Source organism: Suillus paluster (assembly GCF_016628075.1).
Source record: "Suillus paluster strain FC165 chromosome Unknown EDB91scaffold_16, whole genome shotgun sequence".
In the NCBI taxonomy this organism is placed as follows: Eukaryota; Fungi; Basidiomycota; class Agaricomycetes; order Boletales; family Suillaceae; genus Suillus; species Suillus paluster.
This window is the reverse complement of record NW_024537576.1, coordinates 160,668-180,953: the sequence shown is the minus strand read 5'-3', so window position 1 is coordinate 180,953 and position 20,286 is coordinate 160,668. Positions and strand designations below refer to the sequence as shown.

The 20,286-nt window shown below is 48.2% G+C and overlaps 7 protein-coding genes across 7 annotated transcripts; 4 read left to right on the top strand and 3 right to left on the bottom strand.

The window, feature by feature from the left end:
• Positions 1-712: 712 nt before the first annotated feature.
• On the bottom strand, positions 713-2,447 carry EDB91DRAFT_191052 (uncharacterized protein). The gene is made up of 2 exons (XM_041326377.1): positions 2,137-2,447; positions 713-2,078 (listed from the first exon to the last, which is right to left on the bottom strand). Exons 1-2 carry the CDS (start codon positions 2,401-2,403, stop codon positions 843-845), a joined length of 1,503 nt encoding a protein of 500 aa, XP_041178915.1. The 5' UTR covers positions 2,404-2,447; the 3' UTR covers positions 713-842.
• On the top strand, positions 2,413-3,464 carry EDB91DRAFT_1345956 (uncharacterized protein; the record flags this gene model as incomplete). Its single annotated transcript, XM_041325868.1, has 3 exons — positions 2,413-2,746; positions 2,799-2,940; positions 3,250-3,464. The coding sequence occupies exons 1-3, from the start codon at positions 2,558-2,560 to the stop codon at positions 3,462-3,464; spliced, it is 546 nt and encodes a 181-aa protein (XP_041178914.1). The 5' UTR covers positions 2,413-2,557.
• Positions 3,293-4,321, top strand: EDB91DRAFT_191076 (uncharacterized protein). The gene has a single exon (XM_041326378.1). The coding sequence runs from the start codon at positions 3,585-3,587 to the stop codon at positions 4,275-4,277; it is 693 nt and encodes a 230-aa protein (XP_041178913.1). The 5' UTR covers positions 3,293-3,584; the 3' UTR covers positions 4,278-4,321.
• A 2,156-nt stretch (positions 4,322-6,477) lies between these two features.
• EDB91DRAFT_191096 (uncharacterized protein) lies at positions 6,478-7,842 on the top strand. Its single transcript, XM_041326379.1, has 3 exons — positions 6,478-6,479; positions 6,538-6,571; positions 6,663-7,842. The coding sequence occupies exon 3, from the start codon at positions 6,711-6,713 to the stop codon at positions 7,782-7,784; it is 1,074 nt and encodes a 357-aa protein (XP_041178912.1). The 5' UTR covers positions 6,478-6,479; positions 6,538-6,571; positions 6,663-6,710; the 3' UTR covers positions 7,785-7,842.
• A 3,171-nt stretch (positions 7,843-11,013) lies between these two features.
• EDB91DRAFT_1123055 (uncharacterized protein) lies at positions 11,014-12,348 on the bottom strand. Its single transcript, XM_041318304.1, has 2 exons — positions 12,172-12,348; positions 11,014-11,192 (listed from the first exon to the last, which is right to left on the bottom strand). Exons 1-2 carry the CDS (start codon positions 12,323-12,325, stop codon positions 11,107-11,109), a joined length of 240 nt encoding a protein of 79 aa, XP_041178911.1. The 5' UTR covers positions 12,326-12,348; the 3' UTR covers positions 11,014-11,106.
• A 2,022-nt stretch (positions 12,349-14,370) lies between these two features.
• On the bottom strand, positions 14,371-15,184 carry EDB91DRAFT_190898 (uncharacterized protein). Its single transcript, XM_041326376.1, has 3 exons — positions 15,003-15,184; positions 14,839-14,896; positions 14,371-14,790 (listed from the first exon to the last, which is right to left on the bottom strand). The coding sequence occupies exons 1-3, from the start codon at positions 15,085-15,087 to the stop codon at positions 14,475-14,477; spliced, it is 459 nt and encodes a 152-aa protein (XP_041178910.1). The 5' UTR covers positions 15,088-15,184; the 3' UTR covers positions 14,371-14,474.
• A 97-nt stretch (positions 15,185-15,281) lies between these two features.
• EDB91DRAFT_1080672 (uncharacterized protein) lies at positions 15,282-17,448 on the top strand (the record flags this gene model as incomplete). Its single annotated transcript, XM_041315268.1, has 4 exons — positions 15,282-15,401; positions 15,537-15,764; positions 15,823-16,991; positions 17,217-17,448. 4 exons carry the CDS (start codon positions 15,282-15,284, stop codon positions 17,446-17,448), a joined length of 1,749 nt encoding a protein of 582 aa, XP_041178909.1.
• Between the last annotated feature and the right edge of the window lie 2,838 nt (positions 17,449-20,286).

The following is a 20,286-nucleotide window of genomic DNA, read 5'->3' as shown; positions in this document are numbered from 1 at the left end:
ATTCCTGGGTCTGGGATTTGAAAGCAGTCAAGCACTCTCATTCCACGAGTGAGTGAGTGACTTCTTATCAGGGCCTGGGTTGGTGATGCAAACCTACCCGTCGTCTGACCACTGCAAACGTCTCTCGGATAGGTGTAAAACGACGGTTGGAACTTGGCACCGTCGGTGACGTGTAAATCGTCGTTGTCGAAACAGAATAAGCCAGCGAGGTCATCAAATGCGTCAATCTGACATCAAGCTAACTAAAACCCGTGATTCCACTGCTCGAGTTCACTCCATGTGTAAATGATTGGAGCAGAACTAGAAGTTGCGTTCAACATAATCCCCGACTCGTGGAGGGCTCTATGATGATGATTGGAGATCGCCCAGCCAAGGACTGTGCGCGTGAGTCTTTTTCGGAGGCGGAATGTCTTCCTCGGCGATGCGGCAGAAGAGAAAGTGGAGCTCAAGAATTAGGACACTTCTGTGCTTGGTCAATAGATGAGCGGCAGGAGACAAAGCATTGGTTGGTATATGATATAGCAGCTGGTAGGGGTTACTTCGAGTTGTCGCATAGGATTGAGCTAGAGTACCGAGTGTCATGGATTGATCGTTAAACAATGAAGACGGGACATTCAAATGGAGCCCACAAGAGGATGTGCAAAGCCAGAGTGTCAGAAATAGGCGGTAGACTAAGATTGCATGTGAGAGCGTTGCCTGCGACCGGAGGACTCCAGGAAGGTTCCATAGTCATATTATGGATAACGTGGAAGGAAACCATAACAATAATGACAGGGCATGAATGATCATGAAGAAATATAACAACTGCGGGATAATGCACCGAACATGAGTGTATCCCAAACTCAGGTTCTCGAAGCGGCTCCTGAGACCTGGCGGCCAAGCAGCGCAGAAGCTTTGAAAGCTTTGAGATGCATGTTGACTTTCTGCCATTCCACTGCGAACTCGTTAACTTTGTCGACGCAAGGAAGCATGGAAAAAATGATACGAGCAACAGCTTTAGCATCTGCTATGTGAGAGGCGGTGATCAAGTCCAATGCTCGTAGGGTGGTATGTTGAAATGACTCGGCTGTAGGATCGATATCAATATTCTCGACGTTCACTAATAGCTGCAGTGTATGCAAATGAGGCCATCGACGAAGTGCCGCGAATAGTCCGCGGAATGTGACAGTAGGTATCGCTGGGGGGTCCACCGCGACTATTTCCAGCGAGCGGATGTGCGGCCAACTTGACATGGCTTCCAAAAGAAGGTCGTCATCAAGGAAGATGGAACACGGAAGAATGAGCTTTAAGGTTCGGAGCTGTGTGAAACAAAGGAATTGTGTGACCACTGTCAAAGATTTTCTGTGCTCATGAAGTCCTTGACGAATGGAGTGAATGTCGATTTTTTCCAGGGTCTGGCATGCTGCGCACTGTGACAGCACATAAAAGAGGTGTTCGGCCTCTGCCCAAGGCAAAATATCGACAATCATCTCGAACTGTTTTAATGAGGGGAATTCGGAGTGTTGCATGACTGTTATGATGTATGCAGCCCTGTCCAAATGGAAAGCCAGAGTCGTGAGGTGGAGGAAAGGTGTGAAAGTGAGATTATTGAGATCCAGTGGGAGAGGCACTCTGTTCCTCTTATGAATGATAACTGTGCGAAGGGTAGGGAGGTTGGAGAGGTGCACCAATGCCGCCCAGTCAAGCAATGGACAAGACAGAGTTACAAGTTGTTTGCACAAACAGATACTGTCAGACAGCAGGGAGAGCTCATCTGCTGTGCTCTCATCAAAACACCTGATCGATAAGTCCATCAAAGCAGTAGAACGGGTCACAATACATTTGAGACTTTCATTGATGGCCGATAGAGAACAATGCCGCAATGTATGGGACAAGAAGAGGCCCAAGTTTCTATCAGTGTTAGACTCCCAAATTAATGATCGCAGTCTCGGGAAGACGCATGTCTCTATGGGGAGGACTGATAGAAGGTGCAAATGGACGTGGAAAGATATACGCAATGAGCGAACACGGGCGGCGTGACGCAAAAATTGATGAGCCTCGTGCTCAGATAATGGATCGACGTCTTCTGACCAGTTGTACTACATATTTAGATCGGTGAGCCAAGACGTGAACAAAGCGCGACGCGTCGGCACTCACCGTTGCACCCCTACGATATATCATTGGATGTAACCTCGGTACACAGCCTAGCAGTGGTTCAAGTGGTTCAACCCAATGAACATCTGTGTTAGCCCAAAGCAAATCCATTGCAGGCTCGTGGAAGGTTTTGCATGTCACTGCAAGCGCTGCGAGGGATTGCCGCGCCAATTTAAAGGATTTCTCGAGAGCGGACGATGGGTTCGGGATTTGATTCACATGTGCAAATATGTCCAGGAGAATTTCGGTAACAAGTAGAGCCTGGTGCATTAGTTGATGGAGTAGTGGAGAGATATCGGACAAACAGTAGTCTGCATTTTTGATATCTACCGTACTCAGCACAAGTCAAAATTTGACATTCCGACGGAGTGCCGCAAGTGCCGATTCTGCAAATAAAGCCACACAACGCGAGACGCGTTGAGGAATGTATGTAGCTGCGTGTCAGTGCAATATGAGCTCTCGCAATGATCCTAATCGATACGTGTTCAACTCAGACGAAGGTCGCTCATACATCCTCAGACAAAGAATGTCTCACGACACTCATGATTTCCAGCTCGAGACTATAGGGTGTTTGTTGGATGGTGAGGATGCGAAGGTGCTGGAGGTTGAGATGGTGTGTAAACAAAGGCTTGACTGGACAAAGATATTCACGATCAGCACAATAGGAAGAAAAGATACGAAAAGCGAACCTCACGGCTCTGGCAATCAACCAGGACACTGTCGAAGCTGCCCGGAGAGAGAACAATGATATATACAAGGCTGCGAGGACTGGTGTAGCAATGCTCCTCTTGTCGCCGGAGCGCTCCAGTCTGCTGCATTCGAGAGATTCCTGCAGTACAAGAGCTTTGGGAAATGGTTATGCATGATGAGGGTTGACGAAGCTCACCTCATTATTGCTTGGGGGGGTTTCGAAATGACTACTTGGAGATAGGTTGGATGCAGGGGCAAGGTTTCCGCAACGAGTTGCCATTATTGCTACTACAGTGACAAGCCAGGCTAGAGAGCCAACGAGTCGGATCTGCAGGACCCTGTGCTTCCAGGACAGCCGTTATCGCATAATCAGACGGTCTAATTCTCACCCTGACATTCAACTGATATTTTGCACCTTGATCTCAGGGGTCAACAATCCTAATCTCGTGGAGCTGGATTGGGTCGTGGACAGCGCTGAACGACGTCGAACACTGATCTTCATGAAGACCATTAACTTTGTATTCCACGCAGCAGTTTACCTTCGAAATAAACTTGCCCGTGATCCTGATCTGGACATACGAATCCACATTTTTAACGCTCTCAATGACAAGGGATACAATGACCAAACACTCAGCTATTGACGCACGAATCACCCCGCCACTCAGATTGCTATCGCCATTAATATCCTGTCTGTTGGCATTGATGCGCCCACGTTCAACAATGTCATTGTCTAGCGTGAGCCGTTGGATCCAGATAAGTTGATGCAGTACTGGGGTCGACTGCGCTTCAGTCGTGCTAAATCCCCGCGCGCGTTTCTATATTTGACATCAGCTGCTATCATAAAAGCTGAAGAAGCCTGTCATTGCAGATCGAAGCGGAGAAAGAAAGGTCAAAATTCACGAATCAGACAGAATGTCTGCCGCCATGGCCAAGCTTCTTTTAGCGCCCTGAAAAGTCGTGTACTTCATCAGCTCTACGACAACCCAAAGGATGAGACACCATGCCAGTGCCTCTTCTGCGAGGTCAATCCACGACCACAGCGAACAGAGTCTTGCAACTGCTCAGGATATCAGCCTGAACCTCCTGCCCAAGATACAACCAGAGTCGCACCCCAAAAGACAATGAGGAACCTGCCAAGCAATATCATGGCTGCGATGGTTATTCATGCGTTTCCCTGGACAGAAGCTGAGCAACTCTTTCATGCACTGTCCCAGTGCAGAGCATGCCAGACCCTTGAACATATTTCCATCACCTCCTATGATACAGACGTTCAGCAGCCCTCAGGCAATTCTTTGACAGCTGTCACACATTTCCTTTGTTTCACGCAACTCTGTACCCTGCGGCTCATGCTTCATCACCTCATCTTCCTTGACAATGACCTCCTTTTGGAAGCCATGTCAAGTTGGCCGCACATCTGCTCGCTGGAATTAGTAGACCGACAGATGCACACCTAGTAAAGTAGGAAAGTGTCAGATAGGGTGAGAAATAGCACCGCTTTCTGCAAGGTTTTTGGTCGAGTTTAATATCTTGTATGGGAAAATATTTTAAACAGAACGCACATCTACCTATCATCTCGCTTCAACTGACAGTGGGCCTTCTGTGTTCGAGCTATGAGTGGCAGTTGCGCATCTTGAATGGGGGTCGGTGATGGTGACGCGGGTTCCCGTAGAGACTACTGGGAGAGCATGCAACAGTAGGAGCGTGAATTTGACACCCAGAGGAACACTGTTATCCAGACGTGTTCCTTCTTCAGGAGGATGATCGTCGCAGAGTGAAGGATTATTCAAGCAGGTACTACCTAGGCCTGGGGGAAGCTCTGTACCATGGGGCTCGCGGAGAGCAGAGTTCGCGAGTGATGTTCTCGCGGTTGAGCTAACGAGGGTAATATACTGTGAAGGTAAAGGGGAGTTCATCGACTGCCATGGTCAACAGAGGGTGAATAATTAGAGGGGGGGAGGAAGCTGAAAGACTCGTTACTCGAATATGAGCAGAAAAGGCGAAAATAAAGCCATGCGTGCTGACTTATTGATATCCGCGTAGAGCTCGACCCATGACATTGTGTAGCTCGCAACTCCCTCAGCTCGAAAAGCATGTCCCAAGGCCCAACCGTGTGCGCTACGCACGCAGTACTGTGTTCCGGGAAGACATATGACTGCTAGCCATGTAGCGTGATTTCTTCACCATTGATCTAACTGACTACGCACGGTTAATGGCGGCCAACTGAGCTTGAATCGCGGTGCCTGCCTTTCAATAAGAACTGTAGTGGGTACATTGCTTGACAGGGGAGAAGTAACTAATGTTCAACTTGGCCTTCCGTCGACAGTATGAAGTTCGAAGACACGAACGTCAATGGTCAAGATGTCTGTAATTCGGAGAGTCAGCAGAAATTGGGTAAAATATAACTGGCTCACCTAGATGGTTATGGGACGGTACCGAGGGGATTTTCTTGTTCGTCAATGAATGGGAGTGCCGGAAACGTACATATGACCGTACTCCTCGCCCGTCCCCCGCTACTTTACTTTGCCAGCTGAGGCAAGTGGCAACCTATCATAAGCATCAACCCCGGTAGGATAAGCAGAGACAATGCTTGTAGTACTTGTATTAGATAAAGGAGGACAGTACTCGCACGCATCGACAGCATATATTCGGTTGACATGCGAAGATACACGGCAGCTGCGTGTTACAGCCGCATGCCCAAAGTCCGTGCCCGTGAAGTTGTGGCTTCAGACTGCTCTCATGAAATGGCAATGTCGTAGTCAAAGACTCCTAGTGCGCCCGTCTAAGGCCAGCATTTATATTTGCAAAGGGAGAGCAGGCTGTGCGTGCGAGACGTCTCCGTCGCAAACTGCAAGAAGAGAAAATATCAATAGCGCTCAAACCTCACCTTCACCTAAAGACAAATAGTGAGAAGCTATGTCCATGCGTCGGTTTGATTGTCCTGAGCCAGAACATCTTCGCATGCTCATCTCTTAGAGGACCCTCCACACCGGAAGTGGATTCCTGGGTCTGGGTGTTGGAAAAAAATGCAGATCAAGAGTTCTTGCGTTACGAAATGTGACACAAAGTTCTTCCCATATACATCAATATGAACGACAGCCTTGGTAGCGATGCAGGGCTGCCAATTTGAATAGTTTGACCAGTGCAAAGCATCTCTCGGCAAAAATGATAGCGGGAGCTGTCAGTGATGCTGTAAATGAAAGAGGCATGTCAGCAGTGTGTTGGATGGCCGTAAGACGCGTCAACCTGCTGAATAACGCGTTACAATCATGTAAAAACACTGCAGCATGGCACCTCCGAAGCTCCAAGATCGCTGTTCGGTTGAATCGGTTCGTCACGGCCGCGACGGTGGGCCAAGCCTGTTTGTGTATGTTTTGTGCGGCGCTCCAGTACAAGTCAACTCCATCACAGCAACGATGCATCGAGCATTACTTCTTTCCGAAATCATCTTGGACATATTTGCACATGTCGATACAATCTTGGACCCATTGTCATATGTCGAGAAATCATCGGTTCGGAAATCTCTTGCAGCCCTTGCCAGGACATGCAAAACCTTCCACGAGCCTGCAATGAATGAGCTTGGGCTGACATCTAGGGGTTAAGGCCACTGCTAGGTTTGTGTAACGAGGCTTTATCCAATGATATATCATAGCGGAAGGGTCAGTACTAATCACACTGTTCATTCATTATCTCCACGAGCCTATCTACTAAACGCAGTACCTCTGGTCCTCTGAAGGCATTGAACCATTATGTGAGCATGAAGCCCGTCAATTTTTTGCGTCACGCCGCCCGTGTGCGGTCATTGCAAATACCATTCGACAACCACTTTCACCTTCTCTCAGTCCTCCCCATTGAGACATGCACGTTCCCGAGACTGCTTGTCGTTATCAATGGCTCTACATCCGACTGGATTCTTGCATCTCTTCCTGTCCCCCACGCTGCGTCGTTGTTTTCTACCAGCTATTCATCTGGATTTGAAATCAATTGCAACCCGTTGTGCTGCTTTGGAGGACTTGTCCGTCAAGGTCTCTTATCCTTATCAAAGCACAGCGGATGAGCTGTCTCTACTGTCTGACAGTGTCCGTTTGTGCAAGCGGCTTGTAACTCTGTCTTGTCCACCTCTTGACTGGGCAGCATGGGAGCACCTCTCAAACCTCCCTACCCTTCGCACAGTGACGATTTGTGGCGAAGTTCTTTCCCCATTGGACAGGGATAATTTCATTTTCGCATTTTCCCTCAACGTCACGACTCTTTCTTTCCATGTAAACACGGCTTCATATGTTACCTCACTCATGCAACACGTAGAATTCCCCTCGCTGAAAGAGTTCAAGATGGTCCTGCGTAGTTTGCCTTGGGCAGATGCTGAGCAGCTTTTTCGTGCACTATTACAGTGCAAAGCAACCCTTGAACACATTGACATTTTATCCCGTGATCAAGGAGTTCGGGAGCCCTCATGTGGCTCTTTAACAGCAATTACACAATTCCTTTGTTTCATGCAGCTCCGAACCCTGCGACTCGCTTTTCCTCATTCCTGCATCGACCTTGACAACGACCTTCTTTTGGAAGCCATGTCAAGTTGGTCAAACATCCGCGATCTGAAATTAGAGGACCCAAATCTTCGTTCAGCTACTATTACATTCCGCGGATTGTCCACAGCCCTCCGTCAATGCCCCCACTTGCATACTCTGCACATACTAATGGATGCTGTGAACATCGATATTGATCCTAAAGTCGAGTCATTTCATCACACATCCCTGCAAACATTGGATGTACGCTCCTCTCACGTAGCGGATAGCGAAGCCGTCGCCCATATCATCTTCTCTATGCTTCCTTGCGTCGACAACGTTATTTACGGCTACAGTGGACGCTACATCCGGTACGCGTGGCACGATGTCAACAGGCGTCTCGAATCTCTCAAATCTTCTGCGGTCATCGGCCGACATACCACCGGAGCAGCCGCATAGACCTGAGCTCAGGATATGTACATGTTTGGGCAATCGTTCTGGAGCTGTTATCGCATATTTTCATATACTTAGAATGCGGGTTTGGGAGGTGGGCACGAACAAGGTAGTTCATTCCTCACCACGTGCTTCGATCTATTGTACCATTAGTACAACTAGCTCTCATATGTTGTCTGAATATTCTTCCCAACAGAACATCTGGGAATTTGAAAATCAGTCCCCGTTCTACTGCGTCTGCGTCTATCCTGATCCGTGTGCACCTCAAAAATATAAATCTTGCACACGGCCGCATATATTACGACAGTCCTGCAACACTCAGAATTCCCCTCGCTGAAAAGGCTATCTATGCTTTGCCTTCGACGGATGCTAAGCAGCCTTTTCATGCGCTGTCCCAGTGCAAAGCATGCCAGTCTCCAGACCCTCGAACATATTTCTAGGATGCCTTACGGTCTAGAAGTTCAGGAGCCTTAGGCAACTTCTCTTTGACAGCTGTTACTCAATTCACCCATTTCACGCAGCTCCGAACCCTGCATCTGGTCCTCCGTCGTCCCATCTTCCTCGATAACGACATTCTTTTGGAAGCAATGTCAGGTTGGCCGCACATCCGCTCTCTGACAATAGAAGACTTGCATCGTCGTTCACCTAGTACCGTGACATTCCGTGGATTATTCGCAGCACTTTGTCGATGCCCTCATTTGCATACGTTGCGAATATTAATGGACGCTGTGAATATCAATATTGATCCTAAAGCCGAATCATTTCGACATACCACCCTACACACACTGGGCATGACCTGGTCTGATTCAGCAGATCCTGAAGCTGTCGCTCGCATCATCTTCTCCATGATCCCTCAGGCTTGCGTCGAGCGAGTTAGCCAGCTATTTACTGAAAACTACCTACCGCACGCGTGGCACGAAGTCAACAGGCATCTCGAATCTTTCAAATCTTCTCCAGTCCCTGGTCGCCATATCGCAAGAGCACCCTCGAATACCTGAGTTTGGGATATTTTCACTCGTGTTCGGGAATCATTGGAGTTGCCACAGTCCGTGTTCGTTTGTGCACCGTCATTGCTACTATGGTCGCGATGGTTTTTCCACGCAGTTGCGAACCCTGCGGCTTCATTTCTGAAAGCCGCGTCGAGTTGGCCGTACATCCGCTAGCTAGAATTAAAGGATCCGTCTCTTCGTCCACATACCGTTACATTCCGTGGACTGTTCGCAGTGCTCCGTCTTTCTCTCGACTTGCATACCCTGCGACTATCAATGGATGCTGTGAACATACTGATGTGTTGATGCGGTTCGTGAACTCCGTCCATTCATCTGACTGACGTTTGTGTTTGAGGTTTGGACTCTGACTTTCCCTGCCCATACAGGAAGGACAGAAGGATTTGATCGAGTGCGCAGTGCGCAGCTTCACGTTTAGCTGATTGAAAGGAGAGCTGTCGATCGAGGTCTCAACATGCCATCCCGAGCCCAGTCGTACAATTCTCGGATCTATCATCAATTCTGCGCTGTGAAATGGTCCAAGTGAATTCGACTGGGAGTGACAGTGGAGATATTGAACCGGATCGGTGCGTCATCAATTTCGCAGCACGTAAGATGGTGAGGGAGGAGTATCAGAAACAGCATTGTTCTGGCCAGGGCCCAGATTAAGATTGCAAGGATGATTCTAATAGGGGGATCATATGATACAACTGGCCAATGCAAGACGCGACTATTTGGCAATTCTCATGACAGATGATGATCTACTGGCATACACCCGGCTGTCTGCAGACGAACATTGCTTCTCCTGTTAGGTGCCTCGTCTCCCCCACCTCTTTACATCACGTTTAGCACTTATTCTTCACAGTTGCTGTAGACGGACAAGTGTCATCCCCGCCTGCAGACCCGCCGTTGGACTGATGATCGCCAGTAGGTCAACTGAGAACAATGAACTGCACAATATCCAGAAAGCACTTACGGTGTAATACATACAGGATACTAATGCGCCGCCATTCAACTTGGCACTGTAGTAACTGCCAGCCTATCAGTGACTTTGTTCAATGAAGATGTGTGTACGACGCACTAGCAAGATGTAAGTAGGCTGCTTGGGTATCCTGGGATGGTGTCGGATAGGTACACGAGAGTATTGCCAGGCTCGAACCTCGCTGCGGCTGGGCACTGTATACAGGCATTAGCGCCAGCGAGGGAGCTGAGCAGCGCAAACATGATTGAGCGGGACGTAAACATGATTGAGTTCGTGGAAGAGAATGAGGGAAATTCATAGTACTAGGCAGGTGCTTTATAGCCTGAAACTTCCAGTGTGGACGTAAAGGCGTTGCTCGCTTTTGCTGCTGAGATGCCCTACATTAGGCGAAAGCAGTTGAGCCAAAATGTATAATGATTTTCGCAGACTCGGTGAACCTGATGAGAAGCTAATGTAGTACTCAAAGGGAGATGTGCGGAACGATGGGGTCGTGGGGCACGAATGAATCTCCGGGTCCTGGAAGGCCTTGGCTCCGCGTTCCTAGTCAGATATGCACACGTTCATCGGACGATGTGACTTCCCAAACAACACTCCAATACCACCGCATCCTTGAATCGATGAAGCTCAGCACGGTCACCCCATAGATCTCAAAACTCCTGCGTAACGTTTTGGTTTTGGTCTTCCGCAGAAGGTTCGTGGTCAACAAGATTGATCTTCGTAGGGTACGATTGAAAGGTCAATGGTTATAAGGAGGTGCCAGATATTCCGGTTGTTAACTGTTTGTAGCACTATTAGAATGTCGTTCTGTGATTCGGCGACCTCAGTCCTTGTCGCCTTCTTTTAATGAATTTTTATTCACGTGACGCTTTGTGGCATTGGTTGAGTCCATCGGTCATCGTGTTGCCCCACATTAAACGCTCTACTCCAGGGCACCTGATTGTCCTATCACTTCTGAGCTCACCTGCAGGGCCTTCGAGTTTTCCTTCGTTTGCGGCAACCAAAGTTGTCAAGTGACAAGACCAGACCAGACCATGTGGCCGAAACTCGGTTGCAACCAAGTGTGGCGTTGTCACGATCGAGGATAGAGATCGAGGCAGAAAGAATAGACGAAGCCAAGAACTAGTAGGTGCCTAAGCCGACGTTCGTGGCTCTAACTTAGATGTGACTCGAGTGTCTTAGAAGTATTTGATTTCTTTCTATCACGGGCTCAGTTCACATGCTACTAGTATTTACATCTCTTTGCATAAAGGATGGCACTGGCGTGAAATTTTCGTTCAATTAGGAAATGTTAGACTTAGTGAAATTTTGCTCACTGTACACTCACATCCCCTGTAATTCATTATCATCATGCCGTTTATAACTATTTCTGCCTCCAAAAAACACAAGAACCTGCTAGAGCATGACAGTGACATTGATTCCAATGGGTCCGATGAGGATGATATTCGAATGAAAGAACTTTCGGAGGAAGAGGAACCTGACTCTGATGACGACGGCGAAGATGACGAGCTTGAGCAGTCCCAGCCCATGAAGATCCTTACACCACCTCCGACCATGTCCAAAAAGCGAAAGCGTGGAACTAAAATCTGTGACTAATGATCCCTACTACATGGACCTATGGCTTGATTGCTTCTTTTCGCAGCACCTTCCGACCCTGACCCTCTAGCAGGTGTAAAAGAGGTCACCTTCATCACGAGCATCACCTCCGCAGCTGAGATGAAGAAACCCGCAAGCAAACGTACCTCGAGGAACCAAACCTTCACACTCAATCTTGACGAGCCTTGGGACACCATGAAAGCACAGACTCGTCAAAATCTCGGATGCACTGAACCCCCGACTTCTCAGCTACGAGGATTACGAGGTCTCCTGGTTCATTCCGCGTGTCCTCCCCAAACCTGGCTTATCCAGATTGGACTTCTACACAAACGGACTTCTACGCAAACAATTGTGCTAATAGCCTGCATGCATACTGTACATTTTTGGACCTTTCATTGCTCTCGCTCGCTAGAAGTACCCTGCATGAATAAAATACCCATGTGCATCATCCGCAGTGATGATCTCCAGAACCGCCTGTCCTTGATCGTCCATAGCGTCTACCAGGTGTCCGCTCATCTTTTGACGTCTCGTCAATAAATCCCAACTCTGATGGATCATACTGAGCCATGCGTGCGATGAACGCAGCATGGAGAGTCTCGTTGCGTTCCTTGGCAATGCGCTTGAGTTTCTTGTAACTCACATCAGCACGTTCGAGCTCGCGGAAGATTGTCGTGAAATGGACAGATATGAATTGGTTTGTCGCAAGGAGGTGCATGAGCTCATCCAAAATAGTCAGGATTCTGCCTTACAAGGCGAAGCAGGCAATCAATATCTTCACGATCGAGAGCACGCAGACGACCACGCATTGCTGTGTTAGGCTGACGGTCCACGACATCGCCGGTTTCGTGCCAGAGCTTCAAAATCCGAAACCAAGTGCATCTGGAAAATCCGCAGCAATCTAGGATATCACGAAGGCTTAGAAGGTTCCGTTCATGGAGTCGGATTGCCGCAAGTTTCACATCACGACTGATCTTGCGAAATCCCATGTTGTGAAGATGATAATATAAGGGTAGTATGAGCGTACACGAGCAAAATTTCACGCCAGTGCCATCCTTTATGCAAAGAGCTGTAAATCCTACTCGTACTGTAAAGATCCTGTGACGGCTGTGAGAAGTCAAAGACTTTCGTAGACGGCACAGGAGAGAATAAGACGCTCGAAAATAACCAGATACAAGTCAAGTCAATTCAAGAACGCCAGCGTTACAAGTTCGAATTACGACTGCCTTTATACTAGCGAGTACCATAGGCTTGTGATAACAAATAGAGTAGGGAATGTTTCAGATTGCGTGACTGGGAAGTTGGTCTTGGCCTTGAGTTGTCCTGATAACCCGATATTCGCAAGTCCGAAAGCCAAACGTTCACAGATCCCTTAGTTCTTTTCCAATCGAATCAGACTGGTATATCTGGTGACTTTGCGAGAAAGACTCTATTCTATTCAATTCCATTCCTTGTGCCGACACATCAAGTCTTATCAACTTCGACTGCCGTCACACCAAGGTTGCTTACGTCTGTTTTGTATGAGCTCGACATCCAACTGATGCGGCACCGCACTCGACTTGTTCGCGAGATCCTCGAGGACATATTTGCGGACGTGGATCAATTCCTGGTGCTATTAATATTGACATATGCCAAGATACCGTTGGGTCAAAAATCCCCTCCAGCGCTTGCCAGGACATGCAAAACCTTCCACGAGCTGGCCTAGATGAGCATGGGATTCAAACCGCTGCTAGGCTGTGTAAAGAGGCTACATCCCAATACATCCAATGGTATATCATAGCGGTAGAAGGGTGAGCTCGGAGTTGCACTTTGCTCATGTCTTGGCTCACCGATTCAAACAATACACGTAACACCCGACCAGAGGCTCGTCAATTTTGGCGTCGTGCCGCCCGTGTTCGCTCATTGCTTGTACCATTTGGCGTCCCTTTTCACCTTCTGTAAGTCTTCCCCATCGAGACGTGCGTCTTCCTGTCAGTCTCCACATTTCACTCGATTGTAGTTGGGGCAAATATTGATGCCATCTCCCGATCTCTAAGGGTATACTTCTCGTGTAATTGTGTAGGTCCGAGGCAGATGAAGTTCCATAACACTGGCTTCATGGAGGGCCTACGTTTCCCGACATGTCGGAGACCTCTCTATCCGTCGCCAGGATCATATGCCACGAAAGCGCTAGGTCTCAGATCCCACCTTTGTCTTCTGCACGTATCAACTGTGATTGACATGTGGTCGGTATTCTCGACACTGCTACGAGGTGCGCCTCCATCACTACGTCCTAGAGGTTGTGTTAAAGTTAATGTTTGTATGTTTACAATTAACAATTAACATAACATGTTCTGGATTGTTTATCTGCCGACCCTGCGGTCCTGCCTATACTCTCTCCCTCAAGCGAGTCCGCTAGGTGCAACCATTCTGATAGAACTGCCGAGTACTTCCGTCTACGACATAAAAGCCTACTGCTAGTATCAGAACTACTATTCGAGATCCCCCTTTGACGCATCCCATATTACCTAGCACAAGCCATGCGTTTCTCATTCCTTTTCGCTGTTGTTGCTGAGCTGATAAAAGACACTCATGCTACTCGACTTGCGTACGTTAATTTTCATGAATGGACAAGAAAACCGGTGTATCCAGCCAATCGAAGTGCGTGTACATGTTCTTGAATATCATCCAGGAGGCTAATAGTGCCGAGGACACTCGACCGTTGCCATTCTGTCGGACCTCTTCGAGAGCCACTTGATGAGTGCGAATAAATAGAGAGGAACGTCTCAAACATGGTATTGATTTGTATACATGACATGTGTAGCTCCCTCGGCACTGATTTATTATCATTTTGCTTTCATTGGCATCTTCCGTGCGTTGTTCTCTTTTAGTTTTGTAGCCCTCGGCGCTGTTTGTTTCGTGATGGTAAGCGCTGATGGCAACTTGAAATAGCGCCGGTGAGACTCGAGTTACTTGGGCAAAGAGGCAACGAAGAGACTGGTTACAGATGGGCCTGTCAGGTATGGTGTCAACACGAAATCTGGATGAATACCCAATGCAACTACTTATAGTACATGCCACTGCACCATCTGGCGGGGCTACCTTTGCGGCACGATAAGTATCACACTACGCTACATTTCTTACTCGGTCACGAGCAGCTCATGTGTGCAAGAATGGTGCACATCGTGTTACATGTTGTAGTACAACATATTGTATAATTATAATTCCTAGAAAACAGTACGAAACATCAGCGAGAATGCGGTCGTATTTTAGCAGGAAAGCGGGTGGATAATGGCGGGAAAGTAGTTGAATGATACAGCAAACAATGCCCGCCGCCGCGTAGGTTAAATACATTATACCATCGACAACCTGCTGATCGTGTTTCAGACCTAGATATTTATCGAACAGTGGACGAATGTTCAAATCAGTAAGCATGACAGACACTCGCTGATTTTGTAGCCTCTGATTCGTAGGACTACCAAAAAGATAAGCACAGGGCCATACAAAGAGAGAAGAGACTTGCGTCTTGTTATTATGTACTAGTGCATCCCAGTAGATACTCGAATCTAGAACCCGTGAGTCTTTCTTGACCAACGCGATCGACTATTACTGTTCAAAGTGGTTGAAATCACGCACCTATAGATACACGAGTGTATCAGCCATGTATATTGACGAAGAAAAACTTACAGCAGGAAGGGCAGAGAAAGTATTGTCTTTGAGAAAACTTCATCGAAGGGATTGAGTGGGCCACTGGCAAGTATAGTGGTAGCATGACATGGTGGTAAGGGAACAAGAGGCATGTACGATCATAAAGCCGGACTTCATAAATCCAAGGCTTTATGAGTGCATCTGCACCAGATACAGTCAGTGAAGCATTGAAGCATTGCTGGAACGCAGCAGAAATCGTGTAATTGGATGTCGGTGTGAAGGAAGTGCTTGTCTTTCATCTGCACAGCGTGTACGTTCATGACTTTCACTGGAAACCGGTCAGATGGTGAGCGCGACTTGGACGCTGGTGGTGGTGGTGGTAGTGGCGGCGACAGGCAAGGCGTGGGTGCGCTGACTGACGCTGGTGGTGGTGGCGAGGTACAACGTAGTAGCCCGTCATTGTCCTTGCCGACGCCAAGGTTGTCAAATTTCAATGTTTATGTCTATTTTGTACGACACACTTCAACTAGTACATCCAACTGATCAATGCATACCGCTCTACTTCTTCCCAAGATTCTCGAGGACATATTTGTGCATGTAAATCAAATCCGGCCATTATTACTGTCATATGGCGAGATACCATTGGGCCGGAAATCCCTTGCAGCGCTTGCCAGGACATGCACGACCTTCCACGAGCCCGCAATGAATGAACTTTGGGCTGACTTAGATGAGCATGGGATTGAACCACTGCTAGGCTGTGTAACAAGGCTACATCCAATGGTATATCGTAGCGGTGGAAGGGTGAGCGCGGACGAGTTGCGCTCTGTTCATGTCTTGGCTTATCGATTCAAATACTTAGTACACCTGGCCAGAAGGCGTCGATCCCTTATCTGAGCATGAGGCTCATCAATTTTTGCGTCACGCCGCCCGTGTTCGTTCGTTGCATATATCATTCGACGTCCATTTCCACCTTCTGTCGATCTTCCCCATCGAGACATGCATCTTCCCTAGACTGCAGTCGTTAATTTGGGGGCTTCCCACTGATACAAACTTGGGCCTCTTCCTGTCCCCGATGCTGCACCGTTGTCGTCTATCGGCGATCGATGGAGGTTTCAAATGTATCGCGACCCGTTGTAATGCTTTGGAGGACTTGTCCATCAGAATCTTTGAACCCTGCACAGTAGATGAGCTGTCCCTGCTGTCTGACAGTGTCCGTTTGCACAAGCGGCTTGTCACTCTGTCTTGTCCAGCGCTCGACTGGACAGCATGGGAACATCTCTCCAACATCCCTACCCTTATCACAGTCGTGATTAATATGGGGAACAGAGTCCCTTGCCCACCGGATCTCGACAGTCTCAATTTCGCACCTTTCCTTAACCTCACAGCTCTTTCTTTATATGTAGACACGCCTGCATATATCACGACACTCGTGCAACACTCAGAATTTCCCTCGCTGAAAAAGTTCGAGATTATTGTCAACGCATTACCTTCGAACGAAGCTGAGCGGCTCTTTCGTGCACTGTCCCAGTGCAAAGCATGCCAGACACTTGAACACATTACCATGGGCACCTATGGTCCAGGAGTTCAGGAGCCCTCGGACAACCCCTTAACAGTAATCGCGCATTTCTTTTGTTTCACGCAACTCCGAACCCTGTGGCTCATGCTTCATCGCCCCATCTTTCTTGATAATAACCTTCTTTTGGAAGCCATGTCAAGTTGGCCACACATTCGCACTCTGAGCTTAGAAGAACCGCATTGTCGCCCAGCTACTATCACATTCCGTGGATTATTCACAGCGCTCCGTCGATGTCCCCACTTACAGACGCTGGACGTATTAATCGACACCGCACGTATCGATATCGATGATACAGCCGAGTCATTCCAACACACGACCTTACGATCATTGGGCTTGATCCCTTCCTCTCACGTAGTGGATGCTGAAGCTGTCTCTCGCATCATTTTTTCTACGCTCCCTTGTGTCGACAGACTTAGCAAGTGCACGGAGGGGTGGCAGATTGAAGTCAATAAGTATCTCGTATCTTTCAAAGCTTCTGCGTTACTTGGACGCCATGTCACAGGAGCCGCCTGGAATACCTGAGTTTGAGTTATATTCATATTCGGGAAACACCTTGGAGTTGCTACATTCCTTCGTGTTCGTTCGTGCTTGTCGTTGTAGTTGTAGTTGCAATTGCTTTCTCCCATCTGACAATTTGATTTCTGTATCACATGAATTTCTATCACAAATTTCTATAGATACTCTACATCTATCTCCGTCCACCTGAAAGGACCTCCCGAGTCCCTCAATCCGTTTGTTGAGGCACAAATGCCACTAATGTTCCTTCTTACGGCGTCTCCTATTACGAAATCCACAAAGCTATTCCCGGACGGCTGCACAGTCGAGAAAATCTCTCACACGAAGGGAGGGGAGGTGTACCCCGGGGATAGCCACTTCGACAAGTTGAGCGGACATGGGCTTTGGTGGTAAGCAAGATCATGTTCGTGCAGCCTGGCAAATGCGGAATTGACGAGAATTGAAGGAGATCAGAGCGTACGATGCCTGAGCTTGGTCTGCTAGATCTCGTGGCGAGCTTCGAACTAATGTCTGTACCACCCCACCAAGGATGAAGGACTAACAGGCCCCATGAACCGCGGTTAAGGTTCAGCAACTTTCAAACCAGAGAGAACCATTGGCGAACCAGGATCGACAGGAATGATGACTCTCAAGTGGCGAGCCAGGATCGGCAGCACGTAGTATGAGAACGCCCAGTGCGACTCGACCACACTTTGCCTGGATCCTTGCTACATGACAACACACCATCGTGAAACGTACACTGCTGCGTGGATGATGTATCAAAATACGCAAATGCTGAATTGGGGCACTGAAACGTCTATGCGTCAAATGCTAGAACTGGAAGATGTCAAGTACGCAACTTACCATAAGACATATCAGCAAACGCCTCGTCAATACAAAAAATATCAGCAAGTGCCTCGGAAATGGTACGCAAGACAGTCTCTTCGTCGAGCTGCAAAATGGTGCTAGCGTATGGTAGACTGTTGAAGACCTCTGAACATATTAGCGAGTAATTATAAATGAGATTATTGATGAGGTATATTCAAATGCGGGTCGAGTCGTGACACCATTCCATGACCCAACGGTGCTGTATGGATGCGCGAGACAGAATAAAACGCGGTGACGAATCGAGGGTCTGATCTTGTTACGAGTCGGGCTGTTGTTGACCAGGCAAGAACTTGGCTAGGATATAACCAGCATTTGGCGGGCACTGCCAGTTACGCGACTCAACAAAGACAAGTCAGGCTGTCAGCAATGTGTTGATGGTCGTAACTTGTAAGACGTGTCATTCTGGCCCATCATGATGGCTGCCAAATTGTAAAGGCTGTTTGTGTCCATTTGTCACGGTGCGAGTCTGTGCGAGTCTGCCGTCAGTACACTACTCCCTCGACATAGAACTGATGCCATCATGCGCTACTTGTATCAGAAATCCTCCTGGAGGTATTCGCGCATGTGAATAAAATCCTGGATTTATTTTCTGCCGACAAGAAATCGTCGTCTCGACAATCACTTGCAGCACTTGCCAGGACATGTAAAAAGTTCCATCAGCCTGCAATGGATTCGCTTGGTCTGACATGGATGGTATACAACCACTACTGGGCTGTGTCGAAAGGCTACATTCAATGATATATCGTCACAACTAAAAGGTAAGTGCATATTCCGGACTAGTAGTCGCGCATTGTCCATTCTTTTCGTTCATTGGCCCACCGAGCATCTAAACGCAGCACTCCTGGTCCTCTCGAGGCGTTGAACCATTATCTGAGCATGAGGCCTATCAATTTTTGCGTCACACCACCCGTGTTCACTCATCGCATGTATCATTTGAAAAGCCACTTTCATCTTCTCTCAGTCCTCCCCATCGAGACATGCATGCTTCCCGAGATTGCTGTCGTTATCAATGATTTCAGATCCGACTAAATACCTGCATCATTTCCTGTCCCCCACACGCGTCGTTGTCGTGACCTACCGGTCATACATCCCGATTTGAAATGTGTTGCAACACACTGTACTGCTTTGGTGGACTTATACATCAGGACCTCTCATGAGAGCAGGGCAGATAAGCTGTCCCTGCTGTCTGACAGTGTCCGTTTGTGCAAGCAGCTTGTAACTCTTTCTTGTCCGCCACTCGACTGGGCAGCATGGGAGCACCTCTCCAACCTTTCTACCCTTCGCACAGTTATAATTTATAGGAGGACCAGAGCGCCTCTCCCGTTGGTCCTCAGTAATCTCACTTTCGCACCTTTCCTCCACCTTACGGCTCTCTCTTTCCATGTAGACACCTCTGCGCACATCATGACATTCATGCAACACTCCAAATTCCCCACGTTAAAACAGTTCCAGATGGGTGTCGACGTTTTGTCTTGGGAAGAGGCTGAACACCTCTTCATGTGCTGCCACAGTGCACCGCGTGCGAGACCCTGGAACAAATCGTCATTTACTCCCTTGATTATGGAGTTCAGGAGCTCTCGGACCCCTCTTTCACAGCAATCACACAATTCCTTTGCTTCACGCAGCTCCGAACCCTCCGACTCATGTCTCGTCGCCCTATCTTCCTTGACAATGACCTTCTGTTGGAACCCATGTCAAGTTGGCCGCACATTCGCTCGCTGGAATTAAGGGTGGCACAGATGGCACCTACCGTTACATTCCGCGGGCTATTCGCAGCACTCCGTCAATGTCCCCACCTGCGTACGTTGCAGCTATCAATAGACGTCGAGAATATTGATATCGATCACAAAGCCCGAGTCATTTCAACATACCAGCCTACGAATATCGGGCTTGATCTCTTCCTCTCACATAACGGATGCTGAAGCTATCGCTCGCATCATTTTCTCCATGTTCCCTTGCGTCGACAAGGTCAGCGCGCTAATGCAGCGGTGGCGTGAAGTTAACACGCATCTCACATCTTTCAAAGCTTCTGCGCTGCTTGGCCCTACATCATAGGAGCCACCTCGAATACCTGAGTTTGGGATGTTTTGGGAATTATTAGAGTTACTACATTTCTTCGTGTTCGTTCGTGCCTGTTGTCGTCGTCCGAGCCATGGCTGGCGTTATCCATGGTTGCAATCGTATTCTCCCGTCTGACTGTTGAAATGCTTCATAACCATCGGTATCTTTTACACATTTCTGTAGACTATCTATGTCCATCTCCACCCACTTGAAAGAACTTCTCCGAGTCGCTCGATCCATGTTGCAAATTTTCCGTCAGCACAAATGCAATCCACATTCCTTCTTGCTCAGCGTCTCCTACAC

Coding starts and splice junctions, on each gene's coding strand:
- EDB91DRAFT_191052 (XM_041326377.1), bottom strand. CDS start 2,403: ATGCACCAGGCTCTACTTGTTACCGAAATTCTCCTGGACATATTTGCA. Junction 2,079..2,136: donor TATATCGTAGGGGTGCAACG/GTGAGTGCCGAC, acceptor CTAAATATGTAG/TACAACTGGTCAGAAGACGT.
- EDB91DRAFT_191076 (XM_041326378.1), top strand. CDS start 3,585: ATGCAGTACTGGGGTCGACTGCGCTTCAGTCGTGCTAAATCCCCGCGC.
- EDB91DRAFT_191096 (XM_041326379.1), top strand. CDS start 6,711: ATGGCTCTACATCCGACTGGATTCTTGCATCTCTTCCTGTCCCCCACG.
- EDB91DRAFT_1123055 (XM_041318304.1), bottom strand. CDS start 12,325: ATGGGATTTCGCAAGATCAGTCGTGATGTGAAACTTGCGGCAATCCGA. Junction 11,193..12,171: donor CTGGCACGAAACCGGCGATG/TCGTGGACCGTC, acceptor AAGTTCTTTCAT/TCGAATATCATCCTCATCGG.
- EDB91DRAFT_190898 (XM_041326376.1), bottom strand. CDS start 15,087: ATGCTACCACTATACTTGCCAGTGGCCCACTCAATCCCTTCGATGAAG. Junction 14,897..15,002: donor CTTTCTCTGCCCTTCCTGCT/GTAAGTTTTTCT, acceptor TGGTCAAGAAAG/ACTCACGGGTTCTAGATTCG. Junction 14,791..14,838: donor CTAGTACATAATAACAAGAC/GCAAGTCTCTTC, acceptor TCTTTTTGGTAG/TCCTACGAATCAGAGGCTAC.